General features: G+C 30.3%; 4 protein-coding genes across 8 annotated transcripts; 2 read left to right on the top strand and 2 right to left on the bottom strand.

The window, feature by feature from the left end:
• Positions 1-1,544: 1,544 nt before the first annotated feature.
• On the bottom strand, positions 1,545-4,422 carry LOC127062879 (transmembrane protein 18). The gene is made up of 6 exons (XM_050991829.1): positions 4,314-4,422; positions 3,764-4,098; positions 2,807-2,924; positions 2,673-2,727; positions 2,510-2,603; positions 1,545-2,375 (listed from the first exon to the last, which is right to left on the bottom strand). The coding sequence occupies exons 2-6, from the start codon at positions 3,818-3,820 to the stop codon at positions 2,238-2,240; spliced, it is 462 nt and encodes a 153-aa protein (XP_050847786.1). The 5' UTR covers positions 3,821-4,098; positions 4,314-4,422; the 3' UTR covers positions 1,545-2,237.
• Positions 4,423-6,093: 1,671 nt separating this feature from the next.
• LOC127062867 (retinaldehyde-binding protein 1) lies at positions 6,094-9,001 on the top strand. 2 transcript variants are annotated; one of them, XM_050991807.1, is made up of 5 exons: positions 6,094-6,487; positions 7,450-7,790; positions 7,900-8,028; positions 8,149-8,383; positions 8,546-9,001. In XM_050991807.1, the coding sequence occupies exons 1-5, from the start codon at positions 6,364-6,366 to the stop codon at positions 8,578-8,580; spliced, it is 864 nt and encodes a 287-aa protein (XP_050847764.1). In that variant the 5' UTR covers positions 6,094-6,363; the 3' UTR covers positions 8,581-9,001. The 2 variants fall into 2 exon arrangements, with proteins under 2 accessions (XP_050847764.1, XP_050847765.1); XM_050991808.1 differs by lacking the exon at positions 6,094-6,487 and adding an exon at positions 6,910-7,365.
• Positions 9,002-9,226: 225 nt separating this feature from the next.
• Positions 9,227-13,138, top strand: LOC127062865 (alpha-tocopherol transfer protein-like). Of its 2 annotated transcripts, XM_050991801.1 has the most exons (8): positions 9,227-10,044; positions 10,199-10,292; positions 10,524-10,848; positions 11,715-11,806; positions 11,922-12,167; positions 12,257-12,451; positions 12,554-12,722; positions 13,004-13,138. In XM_050991801.1, exons 3-8 carry the CDS (start codon positions 10,533-10,535, stop codon positions 13,039-13,041), a joined length of 1,056 nt encoding a protein of 351 aa, XP_050847758.1. In that variant the 5' UTR covers positions 9,227-10,044; positions 10,199-10,292; positions 10,524-10,532; the 3' UTR covers positions 13,042-13,138. The 2 variants fall into 2 exon arrangements, with proteins under 2 accessions (XP_050847758.1, XP_050847759.1); XM_050991802.1 differs by lacking the exon at positions 10,199-10,292.
• Positions 12,169-19,119, bottom strand: LOC127062866 (alpha-tocopherol transfer protein-like). 3 transcript variants are annotated; one of them, XM_050991805.1, is made up of 5 exons: positions 18,951-19,119; positions 15,464-15,637; positions 14,807-15,360; positions 14,347-14,497; positions 12,169-13,815 (listed from the first exon to the last, which is right to left on the bottom strand). In XM_050991805.1, the coding sequence occupies exons 2-5, from the start codon at positions 15,630-15,632 to the stop codon at positions 13,787-13,789; spliced, it is 903 nt and encodes a 300-aa protein (XP_050847762.1). In that variant the 5' UTR covers positions 15,633-15,637; positions 18,951-19,119; the 3' UTR covers positions 12,169-13,786. The 3 variants fall into 3 exon arrangements, with proteins under 3 accessions (XP_050847762.1, XP_050847761.1, XP_050847760.1); XM_050991804.1 differs by lacking the exon at positions 18,951-19,119 and adding an exon at positions 18,064-18,736; XM_050991803.1 differs by lacking the exon at positions 18,951-19,119 and adding an exon at positions 17,187-17,324.
• Positions 19,120-22,821: the final 3,702 nt, after the last annotated feature.

The raw sequence follows: 22,821 nt of genomic DNA, 5'->3' as shown, positions 1-22,821 counted from the left end.
TTAATGGTGTGCTATGCACGCATGCGCACCCATGAAAATCGATTGAGCTAAAATATGATATGACCTTTCCAAGGTACGTTTATTTATAACAAAAAGGTAGGAGACTGGGAGATTGAAATCCAGGGTATGCGAGATAAATAATAAATAGGACAAATGAAGGATACAGCAATAGGAACAATGGAAGATCAGAATTTGCGAATATGATGCATGAATGTTAAAGAAGGTGACAGAAAAGACATGAAAAAAAAAAGAATAAACGGAGTAAAAAAGATAGAATAAGGTCTCGAGTAGATCGAGCAAAGAAAAAAGAGAATAGAAGGTAGTAAGTAAAATGACCTAAAAGAAAAGAATAAAGAGGAAAGAGATGTACCATTATAATAAATTAATTAATAAAATCTTTGTTAACTATAACAGATAATAGATAATAAAAAATAAGAGTAAGTGATTCGAGTTTTACTAGTCTGTATCTTCAAGATAGGATTACAAAACATATCCTATATACTTTTACCAAAGCATATTTTTTTTTATTTCTTATTATATTTATTGTTATTATTAATGTGTAAATGATAAAGTATGCCAATCTTCATTTATGTCCTAAATGAATTAATAATTCCAGAAATGTACTACGTAACAAAATATCTTTTATAAGAAAATTATAAATTAATAAATATAAAAATATTTTATTATTACGTATTTTTTAAAGACCAGTCGTTAAAAATAGCTTAACCATCAGTAGTTCTAGTGCTAATGACGTATTTCAGTTCACTATAAGTAACAAGATCGATAAAGTAATATTACGTGTGTGTGTGTGTGTGTGTGTACACATATACACATATATAGACACACATCAAAGCGCATATGTATAATTAATAAGTAATATTCTTTAAAAATGTTTACATATTTGTATTAAATAATAATCATTCAAAATCATATGGTAAACCAATTACTCTATTGTTATTTTATAATCAATTGTTACCATTCCATTAGCAACTGCGTATAAACAAAAAAGTTATATAAGCGTCGATTATTTGTTGGACAAGATTCCAAAATAAAATTGTATGTTTCGTTGAAGAAATGTTGTCTTTCTTTATAATAGTTAATATGATCTAAATTACTTAATAATTAGAGAAAGAGGAAGAAAAACGGATAATCTAGTAATTGTTTCAATACATTTATTTATATAATATATTTATACATTTATTTATGTGAAATATCATTTATATTATTATTATTATTTGCGTTCATATTACGACGAAAAAAGTCGTATCGATTATAAGAAAACTTAAAAATGCCATAACTCTTGTTACGAGATACATGTATCTATTTATACTAACAAGATTTCTTTTCATTGATTAAGCAATAATATAACATACAAATAAACACTTTATAACTACATTGAAACTAATATACTTTGTTAATTATTTAAAGTGAATAAAATAATAAGTTTTAATTTGGATACATAATATACAAATCAAGAAAGCCAAAACAATCATCAAATTTTTATTTTCCACTACTTGATTTATATCGAAATAAATGTTTGGATCTTTTGATTTCAAAAGCATTTATTCACGCATTCGTAAAGCATACGTACATTTTAACATGATTTTTCACACACAGATATACATAATGCATACATACTTTATTACATAAGTTGTAATCATCTAATTATGCCTTTACTTCTAGACCATAGTCTTGCATTAAAAGCGATCTGTTGCAATAATAAGTACATGATTTTGCATTAAGAACACTTTGTCTTATTATCAATATTTTATGATAAATTAATTGGTAAGAAAAAGGAGAAAGCTGTAGGAATGTACTTTAATATAATGTCATTAGTTTGGACCAATCTATAAATTCAGACTTTTAATATTACCTAAGTTTTATCATGATCTTCAATTCTGTTTTTGTGTAGTTGATTTAGATTATTTTTTACTTGTACATTATGTTTCTTTTTAATGTATTCGAATTATACTTGCACAATACTGAAAGTCTGAAAATACAAGTCATCATTATATTGACTAGGCAGTATCAATATAAATTACACTCCCAATTAATTGGCAATAGCTAAGAAAGAATTACACCTCCAGGGTATTTTTCATATTTAAGGGATTACATGAAAATGCAGACTTCTATCTATTTGTAAGTCTATCACTTATTTCTATATTTTTTGCCTTATAGTGATGCTTAATGCATATACTTATAATCATAATTCATTGCTTGACTAGATGTTATCGGTTTTATTCTTGTTTCTGTCGATTTGTATTATCATTTGCATTTGACAGGTCACCATTGGACTGCCGATTTTTTGCTTGCTGTCTCAGTTGTGCTCTTTTCAGACTTGTCATCAATTGACTGGATTGATATAGCCAACTAGCCTACAACATCATAACAATTTAGAAAAATAAATAACAAAGTTGATTATTTAAAGTTGATAAGAATGTTTTGGACATTGATTGAAAATATTTTTATAATAGGAAAGTACGAAGGTAAAATTATTGATTTTACTTACCACCATGATCATGCAATTCATCAAAATGGGTGTAGAGAAAACTATTGATATAAATAGTCCTTTAGAATCAAAGTACTGTTGCCTTGAGAAAACCCTATAAGAACGTATAATGTAAACCACAAATAATGTAATATCTTACCACGGTTATCAATTCAATGCTTACATCCAATTTGTTGCAGCTACTTCGTTGATGGTTTCAGTGAAGTAAACGAGAAGTACTAGAAATACGACCAATAGTAATAACGTTGACGCAGGTATACATATATAGATATATAGAAAATCATACTATTTACTCACATAATACAAGGAACAAGATGATTTGAAAATTAGCATGATTTCGTGTCATAAGAGCTGTCATTGTAACAGCAATATGAAAAGTTAATAACAAAGCTAGCCATGGATCTCTCCAATCGATCTGTAACAAAAACGACCGTTAATAAGAAAATGTTTTGTTTCGTACGTATTGACGAAATACATTTTCATTCGATAAATTTGAGATCACTAAAAAGAAAATAAGAAAAAGAGTTATAACGAACATAAAAATGTAAACGTCAAAGTATTATAAAACTACTGCTATATAATAACTTCATGAATTTCCTTATATTCTGAATCAGTATTAAAAATTGTAAGAGTAAAACAAAAAAGGATACAAGAAAAAAAGACATTCAAGTAAGAAAAAAAGAAAGTTCCAAACTAAAACAATTGTGATACTAGAGCTGGTTTTTTTTTTATATATAATTGAAGTACTATCATTGGGGCAACGAAACGACAGTAGAACGATAATAAATTATATCGACGAGTGAATTACGACGTATTAATAAAGATCAATGCACGTACATAATCAAATGATCGTAAAATATTACGACAATCCGTAGATTATTGTGGGAAAATATGGTGATAATAAATGTAATAGTCGATAAAAAAAGATAAAGATAAGGAGGATAAAAATTATAGAAATGATAATGACGGCGACGATGACGATGATAAAAAAAAAAATGTCAAAGAGTCAAAGGGTGGGGAGTATAATAAGAAAATTTACAAAGTAAATGTCAGCGTGATCGCCTTTCGCTTTCGAGAAGCGCGAAAGCGAGAGAAAGAGAGAGATAGAGAGAGAGAGGGGAGAAGGGGAGGGAGAGAGAGAAAGAGAGAGAGAGAGAGAGATAGAGAAAGAGAAAGAGAAAGAGAAAGAGAGAGGGAGAGAGAGAGAGAAAGAAAGAGAAAATAACGAGTGAAAGTGGATACAAATAAACTTACGCTCTTTAAAAATGGCCAGATGCCGTCGATCATGTCCGTGGCTATGGGATCTGACATTGTTTTTCACGGATTATTTGCACCGCGAAGAAGAGAAAGGCGCACATTCGCAAAATTACACGTTTATCCTCCACCTCCTTCTCCTCCTATTCCACTACTACCTCTTCCTTCTCCTCCTTCCCCAACTGCACCACCACCTTCTTCTCCTTCTCCTTCTCCTTCTCCTTCTCCTTCTCCTTCTCCTTCTCCTTCTCCTCCTCCTCCTCCTCCTCCTCTTCTTCCCCTACTTCTTTTCCTTTTTATCACCTAACCCCGTTCGAAGCATCCAAATGTATGTGCTACGCACAGAAAAGGACGGAAAGTTGTACTTACTTCAAATGAATGATATAACGCTAAACGCACATTAAGAGAGCCAGATAGACACAAATGTTTTAAGAGGAAAAAAAAAAGTAGATATTGAAGGTAATTTTCTATAATGGAGGGAATAAGAACGTTTATCTTAACGTATATAACCGGTATGGATCGCAAAGAATGAGGATAAAATGACGCTTACATTACCGATGTTGTCTGTATTGGCTACGAGCCTACGACGATGGCACGCGATAGGAGGACACGCATACTCTTTCATTTAATGTATCGAAGCACTTCGGTAATCTTCGAGAAACATCGGTTATCGTCAACGACGGTCGTTGAATTTCGCGCCGGACATACTGCCCTCCTTTGGTTATTGTACGAACTGTACTGACTTATCGGTATTACAGGTAACTTTATCAACTACGTTATCGGTAAAGTTAACGTGAGTTTGTATATGCCTTATGTTTTGGTAGAAAAAGATAAGAGTTGAAAGAGTTCAGATCTTGTTATATATAAACTTTTATAACTAGTTGCAACGCGTCAGAGCTTTCTTGTTAAAAATATCTTTGATAAAATAAATGAAATTAGAATATGAGCACGATACGATTGAGGATTTAAATAAAAGGGGCGTCGTACCGCGATACCGCTCGGCTAGGCGCGTAATTCAAATATTTTTTATGAGTTTTATGTTTACTTCGATATAATGTTTTCATTCGCACTAATCCTTTCTATTATCTACAAGAGAAATGAATAATTATAAATCCATTGTTTTAAATACCACGAATAAAAACCGAAACAGTATTACTTTTTTTACGAAGCTAATAATACTTATCATTAGTTATCTTCAAACATTAAAGATTGACTTGAGTCTTTGTTCAATTAACTGTTATCACTTAATAGCATTCATGTATCGTTATAACCTCGTGTACTTCGTATCCGTTGATTCATTTCTTTTTATTATCGTATTACTCATTTGATTCACATTGCATGGAATAAAAAAAAATGCAAAATAAAATACATGTGTGTGTGTGTATATATATATATATAATATTATATATATACATATATATGTGTAATATTATATATATAATATATATATAAATATATCTATGTAATATTATACATATATAAACAGTTTATTCTATTATTAATCTTATTTCAGATTTATTAAAAAAAATTTGTTATAAGTTGAAGGTCATATTATAGATATTTTATTATCATCTAAATAATGCGTCTGTAATTATTTCAATTTTATTTCATCATCTAATTTTATGAAATAACATATGTATTCATATTTAAATACGAATGTAAGGAAAACCAAACAAAGTTTAAGAATCATTTAAGAATCGATCGATATTAAGCAGATTTTTTCATTATTTTCTTTCATCGATTATCGTACGAATTAAAGTAAAAAATCTTGTATGTTCTTCCATTGAAAAATCATTTATGTACGTCAATAGATGGTGGAGTTTATTGAATTGGTTAATGAAAAGCATTCGTTATTCGATTATTCTTTTCACGAGGAAGGACATCCAGTTATTCTATTTTCATATTCTTCAATGTCTTACAAAAAGAAAGCTGTTTGCAGAAACAAAAACATAAGAGAGAGAGAGAGAGAGAGAGAGAGAGAGAGAGAGAGAGAGAGAGAGAGAGAGAGAGAGAGAGAGAGAGAGAGAGAGAGAAAAGGAAAGAGATACATGTAATAAAAAAGAAAAATGAAGTTTAGTCAAATATATATGGATATATATTTGCATATGTAATCGTTGACATTCGTACAGAAACGATTGTATAAAAACGAACAATGACATAAATGTATTGTATTACAATCGAAGAAGAAGAAGGGGAATGAAAAACCAGTCATCGGGGTTTGCAGTCTTTAGCAAGAATTGGTAATATAAGAAACATTTACAATAATCGCGAGTAATAATGTTGTCGCATCAAATCGTAACTTTGTCGTTCGGACTTTGAACGGTCAAAGATTATATCGTGATGGTGGACACAAGAAGAGGCTTCCTCCTCCTCATGTAGAGATATATCGAGCCAGATATATCGTGCTCGTTCTTGTGCGAGGTGTGTTCTCTCCCATTACTTCTACAATCTATTAAGGGATATCAATATCGCTGAATTTTTGTGGCTTGCGAGAGAAAGGGAGAAAGAGAGAGAGAGAGAGAGAGAGAGAGAGAAAGAGAGAAATAACAGAGGGTTCGCCGATTGTTTTTATTTCGAAGAGAAAGAAAGACTCTCGAAGGATGTCCTTTGAATTAGAAGAATACCCAATCGATTCGGAGACCAAAGTCGTCGCGGTAAAAGAACTCAGGGAAACCGAGGAAAATGTGAAAAATGGTATCAACACTTTGAGGAAGTATATCGAAGGTGAAATATATTTTTATTTGTTATTTTTAATTTTTCACATTTCATTCATCAATTCACATTCGCATACGTATTAATGTTCTAATACTTGTAAAAATGATGAAGATTTAAGGTATCTTTGTTTTAAAAATAAGTAGAGTCTATTAAAAGATTCGATATTGTATACAATTCGTTCGGATATAAATATTTACTCAATCCATGATCTTAGAAGAAATCGAATTGTAGAAAAAAATGTTTTCACACGGTCCACATATCGTATAGGCAACACTTGATACGTTCGGAAATGAGGGGATCACATATGTCCGAGATAAGAGCGTTATCATCGTATTTTCTTCTCCTTTCGATATAACTCGGATCGTGTTCGTAAGATCTTTTTTCTATTATAATAAATTTTTCGATTCTTCGAGAAAGAAATATATTTTAAGTAACTTATCAGAATAAATGTTTTAGTAACGATCATGTGCATCTCCTTAACAAACATTTTTTATTGATTAATATCTCGTAATACGGAATATAGAGATTTTGATACTATCTCGCATTTTGATAAGACGATTAATCTTCAATCAACGATCTTCATTTAAAAAACAGATAAAAATTGATCGATTTATTCGATGAGATCGTTCTTTATATGTCACGATTTATTGGCAATAAGCGTGTATAAGAGTGTACCATATGTTCGACACTCTTAAGCGATAAATATAAGTGTTATTATCATATAATTAAATATAACTTATCAATTTCATACAATCATATTTTCTCGTTATAGTTTCTTTTCTTGAATTCATTTGATATCGAATGAACGTTTTTCTTGAAAATTTCCTCTAATCAAATTGATCGGGGTAATTTGCAAACGGCCAAGGAAACATTTTCGATCACGCGATGTTAGTTTACATCCGCTGTAATCGAAGAATAATCAACGTAGTAGTTTCTTTCGATTCTTACAAAATATCAATTCTTATTTTCAGAGGACAAAACCTTACATTTTAGAACGGACGATGAATTCCTTATGATCTTTCTTCGACCATGCAAATATTATCCGGAAAGTGCTTACGAATTGATAAAAAGAATCGCCGATTTTAAACAGAAGCAAGCTGCACTTTTGGACAATTTAATACCTTCCGATGAAAAGAAATCTTTTCTCGAGCACAACGTCGTCAATGTTCTTAAAACTAGAGATGAAAAGAGGCGAAGAGTGTTGTTAATTAACGTCGGCAAAACTTGGGACCCTTCGAAAATTAATGCCGATCAATTATTTCGATTGCTCTATCTCATCCATGTGGCCGCCATGTTCGAACCTGAGACCCAAGTATGATCATAATCATTTATATTTTGTCCTGTTTTTTCTTCTTCTTTTTCTTTAATTTTTTGTTCTTCGATAAAGAATATTAAACAATAAAACTTTGTTCTTTCATCAGGTACGTGGTTCCATCGTAATAATGGATTTCGATGGGCTCTCGATGAAACAGGTGATGGGTTTGACACCATCTTTTAATATGAGACTTCTAACTTTCATTCAAGATGCATTACCGTTCCGATTGAAGGAGGTTAGAATATAATCATGAATAATTCAAATCGACACGTCGTTTTCGTAACGTCATTGTTTTACTCTTTGTCAACTCTTGGGAAAATGAAATAACAATGATACATCATTATTAATGTCTTAGGTTCATATCGTAAAACAGCCGTTCCTTTTCAATATGGTTTGGCAAATGTTTAAGCCGTTCGTTCGTGAAAAATTAAAGAAACGTATGTTTTTCCACGGCACGAAAATGTCTTCGTTGCATAGTCATATTGCACCTAGTCATTTACCAAAAAATTATGGCGGCCAATTACCTGAAATCGATTACACCAGTGCCGATTGGTATCCGACGATTCTTCAATACGAAGATAGAATAAAAGGTAACAGCTTTATTATATATGTTAACGTGAAAACAACATATGCTTTCGTTTACGTATATAAATGACGATGTTAATCATTATATATATTTATAAACCATTTTTCATTATATTTTATTAAAAACGTTTCTTCGATTAATCGAATTTTCATATTTTATTTTTCAGAATGGAATTCGTATGGGTATCAGAAAAATAAGTAATTTCAGTCTCCCATAGCGTATTATTTTTTTTCTTCAACAAAATTAAGACTGGAACGTTCTTTTTTGTTAGTCGTTGTTAACTAGAAAGTAAAAGTTTAAGATTATATAACTCGCTTTAAATTTTACACAAATTGCATATTTTATATATATGTCATGACATTTATTTAATTGAGTTCCTGTTTTTACAAAAACATGTTGTCAGTGTACGCGCGCATACGCGCGTGTATGTGTATGTGTATGTATGTATGCGTTTTATTAAACGTAATCGCCTCGTAACTATAAACCAATCCAAGGCATAAATATTTCTGTATAAGTATATGTTATTACGCACACTATTAAAAGGTTTCAAACATAGTGCGTTATCGTAGAAAATCTATGCTGATTTATGTATAATATATAATATATTTTTACCAACATAAAAGGGTGTTTTATTTTATAAATGATCTCCAATATGTGTATGACGCTTAAATGCTCTATGAACTTTCTGATGACTCGCAACTATTCTACGTTTCATAATGAGGTACATGAACTGTCCTTTTCACTTGCAAATGAATGGAAATAACTAACGGAGTTTTTTTTTTATTTCAAATATAACAGATCGTGAAGAAGGGTAAATTTATTTAAAAAAAAAAAGTAAAATTATAAAATTAAATTAGTATGTTTCGTTTCTGTACAAATAGATAAATGTACAAATGATTCTCACGATCGAAGAATAATATATAATTGCACAAAAAATAAAACTCCGATGAATGTTCCTCTCGTGAATAAAAATTTATTTGCGACTGAACGGCAGCGTCGAAATTAGTGTCTCTTTAAATAAAACGAAATACAAGTTTTTATTGTCGAGACATTTTATAGATATCATGAGTTCTGGAGAGACAAATATACCGACAAAATGGAAATTATGTATGCATGTGTTTTGTAGTTGGAAGAATATTCGGATGACGATTGAATTTGAAATATTTATATCTATTATATTTAGAGAATTATGAATATTTACGCAATGGTTATTAAAGTATGTGTAATGAAATTAGTATACATATATGCTGATCACGATGTCTCTAGTTTTCGATTGCACTTGACATTTAGACCTTATTTTAAATAATATTGTTTCATATATTTTACAGAAATGAAGGTATGATTTACACATTATGTAGAACACGAATGAAAGTAGTGGGAGGTCTGGCATAAGAAACTTAACGTACGAATACTTTATTAATTCTACTCGTTAGTTCACTGCACGTAGTCTGATTTTATATTTGAGCCATACTTCGCCTTACCTTCCCGTTTTCCTTATTTCATATCCCTACCCAGAGTGATTGGAAAGTTTCTGTTAGGTCCATGAGAGAAATACAGTCAGTTGTCTGATTTCTCTCGCGTATTATTAGTGAACATCAAGAAAATCCGATTCATCTGACACGATTTCTGTGCTTATTGATAAAAATTATAAAAATAAAATCATTCGTAAGTATTATATTTTGGTGAACGAAATTAAATTCGATGAAAAATAATTAATTTAATTATCCTAAATCTTTAACTCGTAGCATGAAAATAAAGTATTTTAAATATCACATATCGTCAAATTGAAAATTGATTTAATGATTTTTATTCAAAATAGATTATAGAGATACAAGATAAATATATATCATAGATACGATGTTTAATAATAATTAAAATCAAGAAAAGTTAAAGAAGTTATTTAATTTCTACAAGTAAGTTTATTTTGCAATATATATATTTTGCAATATAATTTGTTAGATAAGAAATTTGAAGTTTTAAGAAATCTGATAAAATACACTTAACAGATATACATATATATATATATATATATATATATATATATATATATATATATATATATATATATATATAATACATATATATGCATTTTACACACACAATTTACACACAAATGTTTATATCAACGAAAAACTTGTATATAGAACACAATAATGGAAGATTCAACGTCGTGTTCAACGAGAAAAAAAGATGAGCCAAGCAAAGAACTTTGTGACGAACTTCTTTCCGAGGCTAAAAGTGAATTTCGCGAGGAAGTTTTATCGGATGAATCAAGTAAAAATAAGTTTGTGGAACTAGCGTCGATAAAAAATAAACTAGAGCATTTGCCGAAGTTAATTGTGTATGGAAAAGAACTGAAAGTCGTAACAACCATCGATGATAAACTTAAAGAAAAGGCTCGGGAGGAACTTCGTGAGACGCCGGAAGTGGTTGCTGAAGCCCTAAAAGATATCAGGAAATTATTGAAAGGTATTACAATGTTTTATTTTTCTTTTTTTTTTTGAAAAAAATTATTTTCTCTTGAATATTATCTGTATAATAACAAAAATTATTAGAAACGTTTTACACTTGGCTATTTAAAAGTCATAATACATATTTATTATTAATTTTGCCCAAGAATATAAGGTATATTAAAATTTCGAAAATGAAAGTAATTTTTTGGAAACGAAAGATTATAACAGAATAATTAATTATCGTAGCATATCGAAATGGAAAATCAACGATAGATAAAAGAAAAGATATTGTTGCTAATCGAAATCCTGCATCTTTTCGTTTGTTTTGCAAAAATCGCACATTAAATAGATAAAACAGATAAAATAAACCAGTCTAACATGAGATTAAAAGAGAAAAAAAAAAAAGAAAAAAAAGCAAAGAAATGAAAAAAATGACTGTGAAATTCTTCCAATGAGCGTATGAGTTTGTTATCTTCCGTCAATTTGATTATATCTGACTCAAGTCATTGCTTGTAACAAATTATTTTCATATCTAGCTTTTTTTATTTTCTTGCATTTTACACATATAGAAAGTGCTTGAAATTTTTATTTGATTCTATCTATTCCACGATAAAGCTGATATACTTGGGATTACAGAGTAGTCAAACTTTACATAACACAACAATCAGTGATGTTTTTTTTCCCTTAATATATTCCTTCATATTTTGTATAATAGACTAGATCTTAGTTGAAGATAATCATAAAAATGAATCAACATATTTGATCGTTTATTAAGTATGACTAGTAATAATAACTAAATAAGCAACCAAGTGAGAAGGTTGAAAAAACAGATTAAAGAAAAAAAAAGAATAGACTCATTTCTTAGAAACTATACTTATTTAGGAGATAGCGACTTATTCATACCGGATCATGACGAATTCTTAACGATATTCTTACGACCATGCAAGTGGTATCCAACTAGTGCGTTTCACTTGGTAAGTTTACCTGTTTAACCAGCAAGTTAAATAATTTATCCTTAAATAAAAGTTTTTTTATTCTTTCCTCATTCCCTTTCTAATTTTATTTTACTTATTTTATCTTTCAATATAGATTCAAAGATATTATCAATTCCATTTAAATTACCCGTACATAGTGGAGAACCTAACACCAATGGATTTAAAAAAATGTTTTTGTTCGGATTTACTAATACCTCTTCCGACAGAATGCATTGACGGTAGTAGACTTCTGATTATACACGGTGGAGGAAGATGGAAACCAAAGGAACATAGCATCTATGAATTATTTAGATGCCTAGTAATTCTGGTGGAAGCTGCTATTAAAGAACCAAAAACGCAGGTAGATGTCTATTAAACGTTTTATCTTACCTATTTGTTATACATTTCACAAATCCATTTATAATTATTTGATCGTTTATATTTTTTCAGATCACCGGTATACAAGTGATTATCGATGGAAAAAATTTATCATTCAGTCACGTGCCTCATATCACACCAAAATTTGCAGCTATGTTGGTGGATTGGATTCAAAGATGTTTGCCCTGTCGTCTGAAGAACATCCATGTTATCAATCAGCCTTTCATAACCAATATGATTTTTTCTATCTTCAAACCTTTTTTAGCGGTAAATAAAAAAAAAAGAAGAAAAAGAAAAACAGACGAATCGATTAAAAAAAAGAAATATCTTTACGAATTCGACTTTGATGACTGATATTTTTTTGTCTAGGAAAAACTGCATAAAAGAATTCACTTTCACGGGACAAATAGAGAAAAGTTGATAAGTATGATAGGTAAAAAAGCGTTGCCTAAAGAGTACGGTGGTTCGGAACTGTCTGAAAGTCCTATAGGAGAAGATATCTGGCATTTCTTGTGTCATTGGCAAGAGGAATTCGAAAGTAATTTAATTTTATTTCATTGGTTTTTATAAACGAAAAATTGCAATATCATATTCTTCTAAATTTTTTGGCTTAAGTCGTACGAATATATCGCATTTCAAGTATTTTTCATTAAGTTTTAAAATGGTTATATAATTGGACAACGTGTACGTTCATTTGTGACTAAATGCTATACCAGATTATTAGAATTGGATATTAATTACTACTGTATTCATAATAACGACTTTACTGATACTCTTTGTAATAGAACGATTAATTTCATCTATTTCTTTTTTTTACAGATTCTCTTACATACGGTTACAATAAGAAGAAGAAGTGAGAAAAAAATGTTAATTAATATGAACGTTCAATCCGATTTTTGTCGTATCATCGTCATACGATGTAAAAACTTTTAATAACAACGTTCATCGAAACTATTTTGCATGTAATTTCTTTGTTTGCTGTTCTTCTTTTTTTAATGTTTTATATTATGCAATAACCTTCAAAGTTTGTATTGTTAATTAATCGATCAATTATGAAAAGAGATATTAATTTATTGTTAAATTCTAATTTATATATTCTCATTTGATGAAAGTCTGTTTATCTATAATTTATCTAAGAATAAAGAACAACGACATTGCACATACAGGAAATAATAATTTTTGCGATAAGCGATAAACGAGCTCGCCGATTTCTCGCTTTATCAGAAACTTTATAATAACGACGAATGAATGTGGTTTATATACCAAATAAGTTATTGTCGTTATATAAAACGTGATCTTATATTTTGATGAATGCACAATCAAATCGTTTTATAACATAAAATAATCGAAGTGTAACACTAGTGAATGATCTAACAAAAAGGAAAGGTGAATATAGAGAGAATAAAAATGAATTAAAATTATAAATAATATATACGTAAATAGTAGATAGTGGCTTCAACGAAAACCATGAAATTTCGATTTTCACAGCCGTCACTGTCGATCGAAAGTCATCGCCAACGACGACTTCGGATTCGATACTTTTCTCTCTTTTTTTTTCAAATATTTCTTTTTTTATTATCTTTCTGAAATTCGCGGATTGTGCTACTTGTTGTATCCATACGAATTTATAGCTGCAAAATAAGAACAAAAATATCGATTAAAAAACGAATAATTAGATCGCATGATTTAGTAGAAACGTAAATATAATAAAATAATTTATCTTCTGAGAGAATTGAATTAACAAAAAGGAAACAAAAGATTAATTTGAATTTAATTTGCATTAAAGAATTAAAACGAAAAATTAGTTAAACATGATAAATGAAAAAATTAATTTAATATTGCATTTAAACTCATGAAGTACTCGATGTGTTTCGTAATATTTTCTTTTTTTTCTTTTTAACCAGCCAGACAAACTACTTTTGATTATCTTCCTTTTTTTTTTACAAGCTCATGTAATAGTAACGCAAGGTATATTCAAAATTATCGGTTTCATGCGAGACCCATCATAACTTCGTGAGTAATAATATTGCTAAATCAACGAATAATGCTTATTATCGAATTATTACGTCATATCTAAATAAGCTACGGCATTTGGCTATCTTGTTATTTTATAAAAAGATAATAGAGGAAGTTCACTTTAACGTCAATTTTATTCTACTCACCTTCGTATTCTTTGTCACACAGCATCAAAAGTTCTAACCATTGAAGTCCCGAAATTAAGGGAAGCTGTAGAGTACCACCATAACAATCAGGCAAACATTTTGGTTGAATATACTGATGTAAAGATTTACGATCAGTACCATGAAAGATTATCTGGAATAAAAACAAAAGAAAATAAACAGTTTCGCGAAGAATGAAATTTTTTTTAGAAGAAATAAGAAGGAATATTGCTTAATTGGTTGATAAAATAAAAAAAAAAAAAGGAAAAAAGCCAGTAACATAAATACTCTAAAATAACCTAGGCTATTTATAAGCTATTTATACGATAAGGCAACAGACTGTTACAAGTTTAAGTATGTATCTCGTATCGTTTGGTATATATAATAATTCATATGCTGCTAAAAAAAACTACTAGTTAAAATAAAAAAGAAATATATATATATATATATATATACAACTCACTCTGCCTTTCAATTTTTCCCTGAGAAATGGTTTAAAGAGAGCAAAGACCATATTGAAAATGTATGGCTGATTAATAATGTGAAGATTTTTTATTCTTAAAGGCATGGCGTCTTGGAGTAAATCGACCAATCTTTTCGCAAACGGTGGAGTAAATTGCCACGTTTGTTGAAGAGAGAGACCGTCCATATCGAAGATAACGACGGCACCAGCAACTTGTGTGGTCGGTTCTAACATAGCAGCTTCCAGATAGAGCACACAACCCTTGTAGATCTCATCGAGACTGCATTTGTTGTGTTTCCATTTCTTTCCAAGTTGAACAATTAATAATCGTCTACCGTGTTGATCTCGATTCGGTAAAACTGTCAGAATGTTTTGTTCGAAGATATTTTTCTCATTGGTTGGCTTTAATCCTTCGTAAATGGCTGCATGTTTAACCTTGAAATTGTAATAATTTTTCACTAGTTTTACAGCAGACTCAGGGTAATATTTACAAGGCCTAAGAAATCTGATGAGCCAGGCATCGTTATCCAAGGGACACTTTAAATCAGTTTCGGCTAAAAAGAAAAAAAAAAAAAATGAAACAAAGAAAAAATAGATTAAATTTTAATGATATCTAATGTCAGATCTTTGAAGATGAATTATTCAAATCGATAATACCTCTCAATAATTCTTTAAATCTTTCCATGGATTCCTTCTGAAGTTCCGGAGTTTCTCTAAGTTCTTTTCTAGCTATTTCTTGTAATTCTGGGCTCAGTGGTCCAAGCTCGAATTCTAAAGTGAATTCGCCGAGCTTAATGGACGGCAATTTATCCATAACCGTAAGCATCGCGTCTGAAAAACGATTTCGTAGAATATCGAGATTTTTTTTACCAACAAATAATTTCACATGAGTTATTAAAGTTAAGAAGATCTTTCATTCGAGTTACATAGAGATACTGGCTAATGTAACTAACCATATTGGAATAACAAACGATAATTATTCATTTACGTATCCCGACATTGTTAAGTAATCAAATTTGAGATACAAATGAATTTAACCAAATTTAGATTCATTTTCCAGAGAATTTTCCTCATATTTGTCAATGTTTATATTACAGGAAAACTCAGAAAATGCAAATCATCTTCGATTCCTATATATATTTTCTTTGTGGAGAAAGATGACTCATCTTTATATTAATATTGTTACACTTTGTTACTTATAATAAGAAAGATAATGAATTTTTTCCGATTACTCGTATACATTTTAATTAAATAAACTCTTCAAGGCGGTGAGATTAAGAAATGAAATAAAAAAAGAGCAGGAAAAATATTAAGCATCGAGTAGAACAAAAAGAGAAATATGATAGCTGTTACTGAAGGATCAAGGTTGCTGATTCGACGTAACTTGTAATTACGGTAATCAGCTTTTGCTGTCTCTGCATCTATGATTCGAGAAAAAACGAACGAAACTTCAATCGCGGCATAAGAAAAGCGAATAATCATCTCTGTTTACGTTCAACGAAAAAACGTTATGTTGAAGGATAACTCCACCTTAGTATTATATTTGCATACTTGTACTATCTTTGTATGATTAAGAATCAAGAGTATTTGTATTCTGCCGAAAAAAAATTATAAAGAATTAAGAAGACAGAGAAACAGAGGAAAAGAGATATGTATGTACATATGTATATATATATATATATATATATATATATATATATATATACACATATATATATATGTTCGAAGAATTTACCAATGAAAGTTGGACATTCATTTTTTCTTTTCTCTGTTTCTCAAGCAAATAACCGGATCTTGTCCCGAGAATTTAAGAGGTACAAGACTACAAGAAATCGCGAAAATGTCACGGACGTTCGAACGATATTATATACTCATTATTTCATGATCCAAAGAATTTTCTTATTCAAGTAGATCAACTTTTCATTTAATGTTGTCATGGCCAGGTAAAAGATAGCGAGTTCAAACAAGCCGGTCCTTCTTTCTTAATTCGAGGTGAACCTCTTCGTTGAGCATTTTTGGACGAGTCTTCGCTTTCGAAAGTGATGCCAAGCAAGGCGTACGAAAGTATGCGAGGCTCTACGTGAGCTGTATGGAAATATACCTAAGTGGTGAAAGGAATGTCGGTCAGGAGGACTTTATCGGTGTTCCTCTGTTAAAACGTATATGTAAGTACGTGCACGCACGCGCGCGCGCGCATTCCTTGCTTGCTTTTATATCCTTCAAACTCGTGTCTTTGATTTTCCATATAAAATCGATTTCTTCCAAGTTTTTCACTTTAGCGCATTTATTCGATATTTGTATGACTATTAATAAACCATGCTTTTTCTTTTCTTATCTATCTGGTACGTTTTAAACATATTAATTCAAAATATTTATTCACCTTGTTCGATGTTCTTTATCATCATAGATCGACGATCACTCGACTATTCAGAAAATATCGATCGCACGGACGACAATACGATGAAGAAATATATAACTGTGTATACTGAAAATATATAAACTAAACTATGAACGCGAACTCGGACGAGTTACTTACGTTCCGACAGTAGAAAGGCCGAGAAGAGACTGACAGATATCGTCCTCGTGCGATTCTCACGTGGCGGAGAACGAACATTTCTTGTGTGTGTTCAGTGTGGCCGGAAAGGAAGAAGAATTGCGAGAACGACGATAGCAACGCCACCGAACGCGTGTTATAACGAATTTATTTTTTCGATACTCGATTAATAATGTCGTATTTCGTTTGATAATTTTATTACATTTTTTATACGGCTTGTTGATACATTTAACACCATTACGTAACGAGAGCGTTACTCTTACTTTTTAAGATAACTAGAATATTTCCGAATGACGCTGCTAAGTCAAAAATATTTAGAGATTACAAAATATATTGAGATGTCCTATCGCAATTTAATTCTACGAAAATAATTAAAAAAAAAGACATCAAAGGAATTAACAAATCGCGAAGCTTTGATGTCGTCATGATATAGTGCTATAATTAAGTCTATTCAAATGAATGTTTTCAAAAGAATATCACAACAATGATACAATATTAATGTCGCAATGAAGCAATTGTAATATTAATATATTAATGAAAGAGAATATATTAGCACGATGAAATCTTTCCTAGTCGCGATCACTTTCTAATTATAAAAAATGATTAAAATTACGTTGCAAAATTTGTCGTTTATTCTACGTAAACATATATATATATATATATATATATATATATATATATATATATATAAATATTTACTTACTTTCTTCTAGAGCCATACTGTTGTATGGAACACCTCAACACCTTATAATAATAAAATATTTTTCAAGACACGAGTATGCTTGTCGAACAATCGAAACACTTGATTATACCGAAGAAATCTACGTCCTCGCTGTACCGAAAAGTTAACGAAAATGCAGAGGATACCGGTTAGCAGTCCCACTCTTATATGCACGACGGCTGTGAGTGGAGGGCCGCCGAATATCTCCGATGCTTTTCCGACGGAACGTACGTGATACAACATAATTTATGTTTTATTATATTATTTATTGCCGATAAGCGACAGTTGCATATATACTAATCAAATAAGCAAGAATATATTTGTTTTATAATACGATCTTTTTGATCCCCATGTTACCTTTCACAATGGTGAACCAGGAAGAGAAATATAAAGAGATAGATAGATATAGAGAGAGTTAAAAGAATATGGCGAAGTAGTTAGACCGTGAATTCAGCATAGTAATGTTTTGCGGAAGATAATATATGCGTTACGTACTCTTATCGCGAAGATGCGATATTAAACATACATATGTATATACGAACGTGACTTATTAGAAGCATATGAATATGCTCTGTCGATGCAATACAATGTTTCATGCGATCAAATGATTGCATTTGAACGATTATGGAAAGTACAATGAAAAAGTACATATATGTTTATAAATGATTTGTTATTATAATCAGTTCAACTTTACAAAAATAAAGTACGATCGAACGTTAAAGATCATGTTTTATTAAACGATAAATCTTGCGTAAAATAATTTGTTTTTTGATATTCGAGAAGACGGTTTGATTGAAAATTTTCAAATCACGATGACCCGAATTTTTGATTTACAAAAATATATTTTGAAAGAACACTTTCACACTCACCGGTTAATGGGTACGAGTCTTTTTCTCTTTTAACTTCCCTTCTTTTGCTTACACGCTAAGTAAGCTAATTTTTATTATGATAACAAAGTTGTTTGAGAATTGAATAATATGGTATTGACGATATGTACAATACAAAATATCACGTACTAATGAACGATGAAGAAGTGATGCCATCGGTTCTTCTATATAAGCTAAAACCGGTTAATCTGTTATGTTTGAACTCTGACCTCCCTTGAAGGCTCCCCACCTTCCAACGTAATGCTCTCTGATACATTCGATTATATCTCCCTACTTTTTCAATCGAGCGATTAAAAATCTTGTCGTCTAGCTACCTACGTATATATATATATATATGTACATATACATATGTAGAAATACAAGCGTGCATAAATATTGGCGTTTTCTTACTGAACTAATACGATTACGAGAATGATAGACTTGTAAGAAATTGTTTATTTTCTTTTATTCATATTTAAGCAATATACAAAGATCGCGATAATATGATTATTAATAAAGTATAATAATAATTAATCGTGTAGACTTATCTTTCTATTTCTTTTAAATTAATTTTGTTATGTAATGAAATAGATGGTTACCAAGGTTGTGTTAACGAGTGACAAGAATCCATCTTAATGAAGTAGTTGAAATTCTCCATTGAATTCGTTCGCTTCGTGAAATACGATGTGTCATGATAAATTTCTAGGGAAAACCACTCGGCTGTCACGATCGTTGTAACGTGCCGGCAAAAAATAAAGATTTAAGAGTGTTAGAAAAGCGGCGATTGCAGCAATCGCAATGTAGCAGGAGCAACGAGATCCATTTGTGTGTTTTGTAAGCCTTATTTAGACTAAGATACTCTAACTTCTTGATTGTTTGGCAAACAGTACTGTATAAACGTGCGTATACTTCTAATGTAATGGCGACACGACTATTTCGTGCCACTTGTAAGAAAATATTTTCAAACGAACAAAGATATATATATATATATATATATATATATATATGTATATATGACATAATTAATATCTCGAAAGATTCATATATTTGACATATTGGTCGTTAAGAATACAAATTTTATTCTGGATCTTCTATTTTGAGAATTCGTTTCTTCTTTTGCGGAATGAAAAAAATCGTATTTTTGAATAAATATATGTATATTGTATGTATATATCCATAATAAAAATATATATATATAAATAATATATATGTATATAATATATATAAATATATATAATATATATAATATATATGAATAATATATGTATATATATATCCATAATGAAAAAAAAGAAAAATAATGATCCATAATAAAAGATTTAGAAAGAAGATTTCTCTTAGTTTATATAACAGTAATAAAAGTTTGTCACGTCGATTGTTAGGTATTTTTAGAATCTATCAACGTTTGATCATGCTTTTGAATTCTGCATAAATATCATAAAAAGTTTCGTGTATAAAATAGGCACGATCTGAGAATATTTAAACTTGTTTATCGACTAGACTGCATAATTATTGACGTGAAATTAATCTTCGATCGGGACCATCAAGTTACATTATTTGTTTTATAATACATCTATATAAGTACCTATTCTACGCATTTTTTTTTTTCAAATTCACAATGTACCAACGAGATAAGGAAAAAAAAAAAAAATATACGAAGGATCAAAGATCATCATAATATTCCACTTCTCTGATGACGTAAAGCGGAAAGGATTATTGACGTAAATTCAAAGCTAATATTTTGTATAAAATATAAAATGTTTTAAAGACAAGGAAATCTTTGTTCGTTACTTAATATATTTAAGATTGAACATTTCTTTCTCGTTAAAAGAGAATGAGATTATAAAAAATCTTTTCCGTAATTATTCTCTTGTGATTTTTCAAGAAGTTTTTCATTTTGTCGGAAGAGATGTCTAAAAATCGGAATAACTTTATAATCGAGTTCCATAGGTATTACATTTGGGTCAATTTCTATGGCGTTCAATATTTCTTCGAGTTCTATAGGCATTACATTATTGGGTCAATTTCCATGGTATTCAATATTTCTTCCATATTTCTAACTTCTTTCTATACAACATTACAGAAATGATGTAAATTCTTTAGTGGTAGCAGGACTTTCCAACTGCTTCATCTCTTAACCCAGAAAAAAAGTAATGTAAAAAAAAAAAAAGAAAAAAAAAGAAAAAGCGAAACATTTCATGCTTGTTCTTCTTTCAACGGTATCGTGTTATTCTTATTAAAATTGAAATCTCGACGTTTCGTAAGGCACCCATCAAAGATCTTTCTTGTAATTAAATAAGTATTTAATAAAGATATCTATATCTAAAAGAAAGTTACATAAAATTCGGCGAATATCAGCATAGTATGTCAATTTCATTCATAATGATAAAATAATTTACATTTTATTTGGTTATTTAACAACCTAACGAAAGTCAAGACATAACTAAGTCGTTTATCGCACCCGGAAACATTAAATTCACGGTAATACATCAAAATTCTCAGAGACTTAAATTTCCAAAACAAAATTAACGAATATACGAATATGTAAATGTAGAAGAACACCTCGTTTAATATTATAGAATAGAATAGGATAGTGACAACATGGAAATTAATTGTCTTATATATATATCATGGACTTTAACAGAACACGTGCTCAAGATAAACATAGTCTTTTGATAGTGACGATGGTGCAAGACTGGAAAATTCTACTAACGATTTTCTTTGGTAAGAAAGTAAAAGTTGTTCTTCCTGTATTGCGTCTACGACTTGTCTTTCGTATATTTGTGATATGTACAAACACGATCTCTTTCTCTCTCTCTGTCTGTGTCTCTGTCTCACTCACTTTCTTTCTTTATTTCTCTCATTGGCACATTCACTTAGTCATTCGCTTATGTACGTATAGTCTTTATGTACGGTAATAGTGTCGTGTGTATTTAAAACCTAGTCGCACTTCCGAGTTCAGATAAATCGGAGTTTAAGCATTACTGAAGATTTCTCTTCCTACAACTCGATTCTATCTAAATAATTTATCACCTTTTTTTCTCTTTTTTTTTTTTACGAAAACTCTTAGCGAGATTTCTTATGACTGCTTTTTTCTTTTCACTTAAAAAAGAAAAAAAAATCACTATTGCAGAATTCAGCTGTTCATAAACAAGGACAAAAAACTTTACATTATACGAACGAGGCAGGATCACCTTGAACTCGTCGTTTTTATTATATTCTCTTTAAAATTTTCACTTTTTTGAGTATCGTAAAATAAAAGAACGCCTTAACGCTAATCATTAGTTTTATTCAGCATGGATAGATATTTATTCTGTTGTTTTTGAACGATTACTTCTTTTTATTTTTTGCCGAAGAAACGTTTCCATCTCTTTCTCTCCCTCTCTCTCTCTCTTTGTTTCTTTATTTTTGTTTCTTTTAAATCGTAAATCTAACAAACTTGTAATGCAATTAAGGAGTTCGATCGTATAAGTTACATCATCGAGTGTACTAGGTCAGAATCGATCTGACTTTCCAATTACTCAGCATACTTGAAGTTTCATGAGAAGGCAGGGGCAATCATAGCATGCGACGTGTTTAGAAAGTAATCTACTTGGAGAAGAACGCTCGCGTGTTACTGGCAACACAGCAACACCGTGGCCTGGTGAACTCGACGATAACGAGCGAGGATTTAGCCGTGGTCTGGTTAACCGTTACTAATTATTTTCTTTCTCTCTGACTTCTTTCCTTTTTTGCTTCCTTCTCGTAATGAATTCTTTTGTCTTAATAAAGTCTGTTGATCAAGAAAAGAAAAATGAGACGACCGCTTGAATTCCCCTGAGAAAAATGTCGAGTCTTCTATGATGGTGAACTCTCGAACCGTTGAGAGAGGCGA

This window comes from Vespula vulgaris, chromosome 3, assembly GCF_905475345.1.
Source record: "Vespula vulgaris chromosome 3, iyVesVulg1.1, whole genome shotgun sequence".
NCBI classification, from domain to species: Eukaryota; Metazoa; Arthropoda; class Insecta; order Hymenoptera; family Vespidae; genus Vespula; species Vespula vulgaris.
The sequence above is the reverse complement of the archived record's forward strand: the minus strand, read 5'-3'. Positions and strand labels throughout refer to the sequence as shown.

Excerpts from the sequence above, each read along its gene's own strand:
- LOC127062866 (XM_050991803.1), bottom strand. The coding sequence starts at position 17,211 with ATGATGATAAAGAACATCGAACAAG. Across the intron at positions 15,361-15,463 it reads ATTTAAAGAATTATTGAGAG|CCGAAACTGATTTAAAGTGT; the intron begins GTATTATCGATT and ends TTTTCTTTTTAG. Across the intron at positions 13,816-14,346 it reads GTGTGACAAAGAATACGAAG|CTATAAATTCGTATGGATAC; the intron begins GTGAGTAGAATA and ends CTTATTTTGCAG.
- LOC127062867 (XM_050991807.1), top strand. The coding sequence starts at position 6,364 with ATGTCCTTTGAATTAGAAGAATACCCAATCGATTCGGAGACCAAAGTC. Across the intron at positions 7,791-7,899 it reads TGTTCGAACCTGAGACCCAA|GTACGTGGTTCCATCGTAAT; the intron begins GTATGATCATAA and ends TTCTTTCATCAG. Across the intron at positions 8,384-8,545 it reads ATACGAAGATAGAATAAAAG|AATGGAATTCGTATGGGTAT; the intron begins GTAACAGCTTTA and ends TTTATTTTTCAG.
- LOC127062865 (XM_050991802.1), top strand. The coding sequence starts at position 10,533 with ATGGAAGATTCAACGTCGTGTTCAACGAGAAAAAAAGATGAGCCAAGC. Across the intron at positions 12,168-12,256 it reads TTAAAGAACCAAAAACGCAG|ATCACCGGTATACAAGTGAT; the intron begins GTAGATGTCTAT and ends ATATTTTTTCAG. Across the intron at positions 12,723-13,003 it reads TTGGCAAGAGGAATTCGAAA|ATTCTCTTACATACGGTTAC; the intron begins GTAATTTAATTT and ends TTTTTTTTACAG.
- LOC127062879 (XM_050991829.1), bottom strand. The coding sequence starts at position 3,820 with ATGTCAGATCCCATAGCCACGGACATGATCGACGGCATCTGGCCATTT. Across the intron at positions 2,728-2,806 it reads CATCTTGTTCCTTGTATTAT|TACTTCTCGTTTACTTCACT; the intron begins GTGAGTAAATAG and ends TCGTATTTCTAG. Across the intron at positions 2,376-2,509 it reads TGAATTGCATGATCATGGTG|GCTAGTTGGCTATATCAATC; the intron begins GTAAGTAAAATC and ends ATGATGTTGTAG.